At 43.3% G+C, this 9,653-nt stretch overlaps 1 protein-coding gene across 1 annotated transcript; it reads left to right on the top strand.

Moving 5' to 3' along the window:
• The first annotated feature begins 1,157 nt into the window (after positions 1 to 1,157).
• LOC113470475 lies at positions 1,158 to 9,653 on the top strand. Its single transcript, XM_026828948.1, has 11 exons — positions 1,158 to 1,514; positions 2,101 to 2,610; positions 3,120 to 3,265; positions 3,466 to 3,580; positions 3,750 to 3,895; positions 4,001 to 4,071; positions 4,582 to 4,696; positions 5,240 to 5,491; positions 7,362 to 7,601; positions 8,234 to 8,470; positions 9,410 to 9,653. Exons 1-11 carry the CDS (start codon positions 1,158 to 1,160, stop codon positions 9,651 to 9,653), a joined length of 2,433 nt encoding a protein of 810 aa, XP_026684749.1.

The following is a 9,653-nucleotide window of genomic DNA, read 5'->3' as shown; positions in this document are numbered from 1 at the left end:
CTAACTAGGCTATTTCTCATAAAATATAATGGTATTTAGTATGACATAATATTATACATGGGCTAGGTAATTATTAGCAAACATACATATTATGTAGCTGACATTGTAGATAGCATGTTTCTTGGAGTCAAGAATTATTATTAAAATATTATCACCTACTAATCTTAAAAGTTCCCACTAAGTTTCCAATAACATAGAAGTTAGAAGTTCCCACTAAGTTTCCAATAACTTTAGGAGTGGAAGTTCCCCAACAATGCGAGGTATTCGAGACAGGGCCGTATCCAGGATTTTGTCGAGGGAGGGAGGGGGCAGGCGTTGACGGAGAAGCTGCTCCGATCTTGTCCCCACTTGAGGAGGATCTATTTGCTCATTCGGCCCAAGCGGGGCAAACCCGTACAGGAGCGATTGGACGCCATTTTCGAAGACCGGGTAAGAAGATACTAAATTTGTTCTTGTTTTCTGTGTCCGTGAGATAGGAATGACACCTATCTCACACTGCTCCATTCTCGGAGTTTTGCCTACAGTGAAGGAGAAAAATTAACCTCGAGGAGGGAGCCCCCGCCCCCTTAAATACGGCCCTGATTCAAGGTATGAATAAATGACATGAACTGGTTTTTTTGGACAAGCAAGGACTGTATTAGTTTTCCCTCTCTAATTACCTACCTATTTCAAAAAAACACATTGCCTATTAGTTCCACTTTTGTTAAAGTTTTCCTCTGTACCCATATGGTTTTCATAGTTTTCCTCTGTACCTACCTACACCTATAGTTTTTTTTTAGTTTTCCGTACCTAGTAGGTACCTACTTAGTTTCCTTGGTTTTGTTTCTATTGAAAACCCACATCAGTTCGATTTTTTCGTGATCCGAAGGAGTAACATTTTCGGGAAAAACGATTTGGGTTCGGATGTGTATTTTTGATTTCAATAAATCTTTTAGAAACATTCCCGTTTTTTTTTTTATATATATATTTTACCTACCTACCAAGAAGTGTGAAGTATTATTATTATTTTTTATTTTATTTTTTTAATTGGACTTCTGGTTTTAGTAAGACTTATTTGACAAGTAGTCCCTTTATTAGCAGACTGTAGAGCCTAGACTGCCTAGAGCAATAACTCAGTCCATCACAAAGAAACTTTCCAAAGTCCCCCCGCACACAGGATGTCCGTGGCAGTTCTGGCGACCAAAGTGACCACGGGCCAGGTTCCCAAGCGCTCCCGCCCGGTCAACTACAATGACATCGTCACCCCCGACTACCCGATTGACCCTTGGGAGCTACTCGGCGAAAACAGCTTCGGGCAACCTCGAGAAGTTCCGGAACACGAAGTGGGCACGCCCATTCAGGAGTTCTACCGCGGAGCTACCGTGCTCATTACGGGCGGTACGGGGTTTATGGGAAAGGCGTTGACGGAGAAGCTGCTCCGATCTTGTCCCCACTTGAGGAGGATCTATTTGCTCATTCGGCCCAAGCGGGGCAAACCCGTACAGGAGCGATTGGACGCCATTTTCGAAGACCGGGTAAGAAGATACTAAATTTGTTTCTGTTTTCTGTGTCCGTGAGATAGGAATGACACCTATCTCACGGCGTTGGAAGGATTAGGGTTTAAAAACCCTTTGAATTCCCAGGAACAATATCTGGGCTCGTTCCGTGTCTGGACTAATGGCCGAATACACAGTCGTTCCTAAATGATGAAGGTTTCCTTTTTCCTTAAGGTATCCATTTTCCTATGTTGTTTATTTTCTTCTGCTTTAATACTAATGGCGTAGGCCACTTTCGATTTTTCACCTATTAATTTGTTCACTATACGTATGTGAGGCAACAATAGATCTCTTAGTAGCGTTGTCAAACTGATTTGACTATTTTCCTTAAGGTATCCATTTTCCTATGTTGTTTATTTTCTTCTGCTTTAATACTAATGGCGTAGGCCACTTTCGATTTTTCACCTATCAATTTGTTCACTATATGTATGTGAGGCAACAATAGATCTCTTAGTAGCGTTGTCAAACTGATTTGACTACTGCTCTCATTTATTTTGATATCCAATTCTTACATTTCGTACCCAAACCTTCTCTTCTGATCTAACGCTAATCTCTCTCTCCCCAGGTGTTCCGTCGTCTGGCCACCGAAGTCCCGGCGTTCCGCGACAAAATTTCCGCCGTCGCCGGGGACATTTCACTTCCCGGCCTCGGTCTGAGTGGACAGGACCGGGAGCGGCTCATAGACTCAGTGACCGTGGTACTTCACGGCGCGGCTACTGTTAGGTTTGATGAACAGATTCGGACAGCAGTTCAGATTAATATCCTGGGGGTGCGATCCATGCTGGAACTGGCTAAGGAGATGAAACACTTGAAGGTAAATGAAACACTTGAAGGTACTTACTTCACCGAAGTCCCGGCGTTCCGCGACAAAATTTCCGCCGTCGCCGGGGACATTTCACTTCCCGGCCTCGGTCTGAGTGGACAGGACCGGGAGCGGCTCATAGACTCAGTGACCGTGGTACTTCACGGCGCGGCTACTGTTAGGTTTGATGAACAGATTCGGACAGCAGTTCAGATTAATATCCTGGGGGTGCGATCCATGCTGGAACTGGCTAAGGAGATGAAACACTTGAAGGTAAATGAAACACTTGAAGGTAAATGAAACACTTGAAGGTAAATGAAACACTAATGGAGTAATGGCCGAACTTACCACACAATGTCAAGGGTTTTGTTTGAGGTCACCTGTTTACCCTTGCCAGTATTTCTTAAACTCTGGATAAACTGAAAACTGTCTGTGGGCATAAATTGTTGAACGAAGTTATTTCTTTAACTGAGTTTTACTGTATGACTGCCAAGGTTAGAGACCGGAATCTTATCCTCGATTCGGCTGTAAGCTACTCGCCACCTCACACCTCGTCCAGCCTAAGTCGGACCGAGAAAAGTCAATAACACGCAATTGCCCAAGCACGCCCAAGGTTGTTCAGGGAACTCATGATTTCAAAGTCCTTCGGCGCGCGTCCTATTCCATCAGGATAAACAAGGTTTCTGGTTCATTTCTGATTACATACTTAATGATTTTTTTTTTAAATGTATAAATATGTTTATTTCCAATTCTTTCTAATTCGATTCTCAATTTCTCCTCAGTCGTTCGTTCACGTATCCACAGCGTACACGCATTGTCCTCGCAAGGAGATAGATGAGAGATTCTACGATGTCCCCTATAAGTATGAGGAGTTTATACAGAACATTATGAACCAGACAGACGAGAAATTGGAAGAGACAACACCCAAGTAAGTATAGTAGGTAGTAGCCCACTGCTGCGGGTTCGAAGCCCACCTTAGACAAGAAATTTTGCACTCAGATCGATCGCTGAAATTTCAACGGGTCACTTTCTGGTGTTCTCGCATTGCCCCAGTACATGAATGGGGCATAAATTGTTGAACGAAGTTATTTCTTTAACTGAGTTTTACTGTATGACTGCCAAGGTTAGAGACCGGAATCTTATCCTCGATTCGACTGTAAGCTACTCGCCACCTCACACCTCGTCCAGCCTAAGTCGGGCCGAGAAAAAGCCAACAACTCGCAATTGCCCAAGCACGCCCAAGGTTGTTCAGGGAACTCATGATTTCAAAGTCCTTCGGCGCGCGTCCTGTTCCATCAGGATAAATAAGGTTTCTGGTTCATTTCTGATTACATACTTAATGATTTTTTTTAAAAATGTATAAATATGTTTATTTCCAATTCTTTCTAATTCGATTCTCAATTTTTCCTCAGTCGTTCGTTCACGTATCCACAGCGTACACGCATTGTCCTCGCAAGGAGATAGATGAGAGATTCTACGATGTCCCCTATAACTATGAGGAGTTTATACAGAACATCCTGGATGAGACAGATGAGAAATTGGAGGAGACAACACCCAAGTAAGTATAGTAGGTAGTAGCCCACTGCTGCGAGTTCGAAACCCACCTTAGACAAAAAAATTTGCACTCAGATCGATCGCTGAAATTTCAACGGGTCACTTTCAGGTGTTCTCGCATTGCCCCAGTACATGAATGGAAAGTAGGTATTGTGTCTCTTATTGCCCATCTGATGAGAGGCTTACTACGAGGGACATGCTACGACACAGACCACAAGAGTCTAATGTAGCATTTATTTCATTTTGCTACGAAATAGGTAAACACGGTGGTGAAACACACTTTTTTTTCTAGTTCTTCTTCTTTTTTCAAGGGACTACAAGTCCTATTCGAGCAGTACCTTTATGATGAACCACCCTAATTATTATTAACAAGTTTATTATTATATCCTCTTCTGCCCCCGTCGGCGATTATTCTGGGCCTGCGCGTCTACCTGATGAAGGATGATATCGACACGCTGCCCCTGGCGCGACGAAAACATGAGAAGTAAGTAAATTCAAACACAAAAAGCCCATTCCAAGGCTTAGGTGTAGGGGCAAACAGCCGTAAAGGATGGGTTAAACTTCTACGACGTAGATTAAACAGAATGTGAAGACAGACTATGGAATAGACCTGAGTTGTTTCCTTCTCAGTCGACACAAACTTCGGCTATTCTGCTGAAGTCTGAAACTGTGTCCACTGTCTACACATAGTCGAAATCGTCAATCAACGAGGTGAATCTGTGGAGGCGATTATTCTGGGCCTGCGCGTCTACCTGATGAAGGATGATATCGACACGCTGCCCCTGGCGCGACGAAAACATGAGAAGTAAGTAGACGAAAACTTGAGAAGTAGCCAGTCGTTCCGAGAACGAACATTATCCGTTCGGGATAAAATCCGTCCCGAGCGAGAATCGATCTCGCGGCCTAGTGCTTACAAGGCAGACGTACTATCAAACAAGCTAACTAGGCTGGCTCAGCTAAATCACGGGGGTTCGAATTGCGCCCGGGGCGAACTTTATCCTCAACCGATAAGGTTCGTTCTTAGAACGACTGGCTTTCTCCTATCCCGTCCTTATCTCTTCGATTTTGGAACGATAAGACCTCCGTGGTTACAGTTCTCTTTATCAAACCTCTCCCAAAAAGTCACGAAACCAATCCCCTCTAGTAGGTACCTATGCTGCGTATGACACAAAAATGTAGTTAGGTACGGAAGAAAAAAAAAAAAAAAAAATTTGTTCTCTAGATACATATTTCAATGATTCACAAATTTGCAACCACCGGAAAAAAAAAAAAAAAAAAAAATATTTGTTCTCTAGATACATATTTCAATGATTCACAAATTTGCAACCACCCTGTACTATCATTTCAGACTCCGGATGGTTCATCTTACCGTCAAGCACACGACCTTCCTCATCACCGCCTGGTGTCTACTCGTATTCCTACGTCTTGTACTTGGCGCTTTCAGCAACCTCACTCTAATCCTAGCCTGCGCGCTAGTCTATGTCTTGGCGGTGCTCATCACGACCGTGTTTTCACACAAGAAACCGAAAATGGCCCCAAAGGCAGCTCAAAAAGGAGTGGCGGACCAAAAGAGTTTAAACGGAGCAGAAGGAGGAAATGAGTCGAAAAAGGATTGACGCATAAAATAAAGACAGAAAGGACTGAAGGACAAAATTAGTACAAAAGGAATTTTATTGAATGACAAAATTAGTAGTACAAAAAGCATTGAAGGACAAAATTAGTACAAAAGGACTGACGAACAAAAATAGTATCAAAGGAATTTTATTGAAGGACAAAGTTTGTACAAGAAGGATTGAAGAACAAAAGTAGTACAAAAAGGATTGAAGGTCTCCACGTAGTTCGTCAGTCTCAGCTTGTTTGAGTTTCTCTTGTAGAATATCGTAAATGTTCACGCGTGGTTTTTCCATCTCTTCAGGTGGTTTCGCTTGGAATTTGTAGGCTATTTCACATAGGCCGTTATTCTTCTGAAATTTTACTCGAATCTTCACGAAGTTGGTCGAAAAAAAACGACTTCCGATTTTCTCCCCCCCAAACTGATTAGTGCATTGAAACAAGGAGATCACAGAGGGCCCAACTAAAGAATAAAAAAAAATCGAAAATTTTCACATAGGCCGTTCTTCTTGGGAACGATTCAATTCCATATTTTGATATGATTCGTCCAAATTCAAAATTCTGCTTTTCCATTGGCTATTACACTTGTAAGATACTTTTCCATACTTTGGTGATATGAGGTACAGGTAACAGGAATGCTTAAATCAGTTTTTGAGCTCTCCTGAAAAATTGTGCTCGAGTGACTTGTGAGGTTTTGAAAAGTACCTCCTCAAATAAGCACTATTATTATTATGATTACTATTATTATTATTATGGGAACCAAAAATTTACGTCGTTACATCGTAGGTAGGTAAATTTTTGGTTCCGAGACTAAAGTTAGCTTGCCAAGGGTATCCTAGTCATGTGAGTATCTCGCGAGCTCGCGACTCATAAAAGGTTGGCGACTCCCGCTCTAAGCTAACTAACACGGAAATACAGCAAAACACAAGTAAAATACAAATTACAAAGACAATATTGATAAGGGTCACCCGTAGATGTAGATTGTAGACCTCCTCTTTTTTCTTTTAAACTTAGAAGGACTTAACTTTCCCTGGAAAAGCTAACTAGACAGTCTAGACTGCTTCCCTTGATAGAACACTCATGGTGTTCAGCAATCTGACTGTTGCAGAGCTAGGTAAGCTAACTAGACAGTCTAGACTGCTTCCCTTGATAGAACACTCATGGTGTTCAGCAATCTGACTGTTGCAGAGCTAGGTGCCATTCCGAGTTCGAGATAGATCGGAAAAAAATTCACACAAATGTACATAATACACGTATGTACACTGGTTTTAATGGGGTAAAAAAATACACAATTGAGGGGAAAAATATAGATAAGTGATATGAGAAAAATATATAATTACCACCGGCGTCTATTCATCTCCAGCAAAACTAACAAAAGTGCATTTTATCCCACTGGACTAAAATCTTACTGGATTCCAGTGGTGTTTACACGAACCGAATACCAACCACGCGTAACGTTGCTTAACTTCACGCATAAATATATGTATACTCATACTGGTACTCCGGATTATCTTGGACAGGATAGAAGAAATACTGTCACCCATCCGAATACCAACCACGCGTAACGTTGCTTAAATTCACGCATAAATATATTCATACTGGTACTCCGGATTATCTTGGACAGGATAGAAGAAATAATGTCACCCATCCGGTGCCATTCCGCCATTCCTAACCTTACTGGGTGGCCCAATCAGGATCGAGAAAACCGTGTTCGATAAGGGCTACTCTTCCTTAGTACCTACCCTGTACAGGTTTCCTACATTATTCTGAATGGATTTTACAGTTTTAATTAACCAACAGTTTTTTTTTTACGAGAGTATTTAAAAACTAAATTCGCTTCTCTCTCTCCTTTCCGCCAGTCACCAGTCAATTCCGGTTTACAACTTCGTCAGCTCGTCGCAGAAGCCGACAGAGTGGGGACATCTGGCGAGCCAGGGTCTCCACCAAGCTCACAAGTGGCCCATGCTCGAGTCTATCTGGTACATAAGTTACATACCGACCAAATACAGGTGGCTCTACAGTCTGCTACACTTTGTGCTCCATGTGATACCGGGATTGGTGCTGGATACCTATCTGAAGGCGACCGGACGCCGACCCATGTAAGTCAAATGAACCGGAATTTAATGGCGGCCAAGTTTAGGCCGGTCACTCACTCTCAGGTAGACCTGACAGGTACCTCTGAACAGGTCCGTCTGTCAGGTCTATCTGATGAGCATACCTTATGAGTACACACTCACTATCAGGTAGACCTGACAGGCGGACCAGTTCAGGCGTCTACCTGATAGTGAGTGGCCGGCTTTAGACTTTCTGACAGACGAGACGTAGGTCCGCGTGAGTGGCCGACATAAAATTGGTTTGGCATTAGAGTTCCCACTTCGAATATAAAATTGGCTTGGCATTAGAGTTCCGCCACTTCGAATATAAAATTGGTTTGGCATTAGAGTTCCGCCACTTCGAATAAAGTTCCTCCGTTAATCCTTTCTAGGCAGCGGTGATAGCACTTTGAATGCCCGTCCGAGATCCCCATTTTGGTGATCGGGGTAATCCCATCTGTGTTTTGGGGTATTCGCTGCTAGCTTTTCCCGGCTGGGTGAGGCTAATGTGAGGAAGCGGGTCAACTTCTCGCCAAGGGGGGAATCAAAAATCCGCCCTGGGCGAGAATCGAACCCGCAGTTTCGCGCTTAATAGGCAGACGTGCTACGCTCGAAGCTAACTATTTCTTTCATTTCAGTTTGGGCACAATCTACTCCAAACTGCACAAGGCGACGGAGACGCTCGCGTTCTTCGCCCTACGTCAGTGGACCTGGCATGACAGCAACGTCCAGTCCCTCTGGGGACAACTCAGTCCTGAAGACAGGTCGATGTTCTTCTTCAACGTGGCCGAACTGAGATGGGATGACTACACGAAGGCGATTATTTGTGTTCTGGGGTATTCGCTGCTAGCTTTTCCCGGCTGGGTGAGGCTAATGTGAGGAAGCGGGTCAACTTCTCGCTAAGGGGGGAATCGAAAATCCGCCCTGGGCGGAAATCGAACCCAAATAAATAAATGTCTAAAATTATTATTATTATTCTTATTCTTATTATGGGAACCAAAAATTTACGTCGTTACATCGTAGGTAAATTTTTGGTTCCGAGACTAAAGTTAGCTTGCCAAGGGTATCCTAGTCATGTGAGTATCTCGCGACTCATAAAAGGTTGGCGACTCCCGCTCTAAGCTAACTAGACTCGGAAAAAAGACTGCTTCCCTTGATAGAACACTCATGGTGTTCAGCAATCTGACTGTTGCAGAGCTAGGTACCATTCCTAAGGCCGGCCATACACTATCAGGTCGCCTGTCAGTTTTGACGTGTCAGTTCCGACCTGTCATGTCTGGAATGAAGTGTGTGGCAGTAAAAACTAGTTCGTCAGGTGGCATGTCAGGCGACCTGAGACATGATGAAAATTCGATAAGTTCTGTCATGACATGAAGTCAGAATGCACAAATACCTACCATTCTTTGCACCATTGTTTGCGTTTTCTCCGCTTGTTTGTACGATTACGATTCGCAATAATTAAAATACCTAAATACAGACAGCAAAAGCAAATCATCACCAGGAGGATCCATGGTAAACTGATAACAAACTGATGAAATCTTCATGCAGTGTGTGTGCTCATCAGGCTTCATGCCAGAAATGACAGTTCGAACCTGACAAGTCAAAACTGACAGGCGACCTGATAATGTATGGCCGGCCTAACCTTACTGGATGGCCCAATCAGGATCGAGAAAACCGTGTTCGATAAGGGCTAACCTTTGTACAGGTTTCCTACATTATTCTGAATGAATTTTACAGTTTACTGAACCAACAGTTTTTTTTTTTTACGAGAGTATTTAAAAACTAAATTCGCTTCTTTCTCTCCTTTCCGCCAGTCACCAGTCAATTCCGGTTTACAACTTCGTCAGCTCGTCGCAGAAGCCGACAGAGTGGGGTCATCTGGCGAGCCAGGGTCTCCACCAAGCTCATAAGTGGCCCATGCTCGAGTCTATCTGGTACATAAGTTACATACCGACCAAATACAGGTGGCTCTACAGTCTGCTACACTTTGTACTCCATGTGATACCGGGATTTGTGCTGGATACCTATCTGAAGGCGACCGGACGCCAACCCATGTAA

This window comes from Diaphorina citri, unplaced genomic scaffold (genome assembly GCF_000475195.1).
Source record: "Diaphorina citri unplaced genomic scaffold, Diaci psyllid genome assembly version 1.1 scaffold1613, whole genome shotgun sequence".
Lineage (NCBI taxonomy): Eukaryota > Metazoa > Arthropoda > Insecta > Hemiptera > Psyllidae > Diaphorina > Diaphorina citri.
This window is presented reverse-complemented; position numbering and strand designations above follow the sequence as displayed.

Excerpts from the sequence above, each read along its gene's own strand:
- LOC113470475 (XM_026828948.1), top strand. The coding sequence starts at position 1,158 with ATGTCCGTGGCAGTTCTGGCGACCAAAGTGACCACGGGCCAGGTTCCC. Across the intron at positions 4,072-4,581 it reads TATTGCCCATCTGATGAGAG|TCGAAATCGTCAATCAACGA; the intron begins GCTTACTACGAG and ends GTCTACACATAG. Across the intron at positions 7,602-8,233 it reads GCGACCGGACGCCGACCCAT|TTTGGGCACAATCTACTCCA; the intron begins GTAAGTCAAATG and ends CTTTCATTTCAG.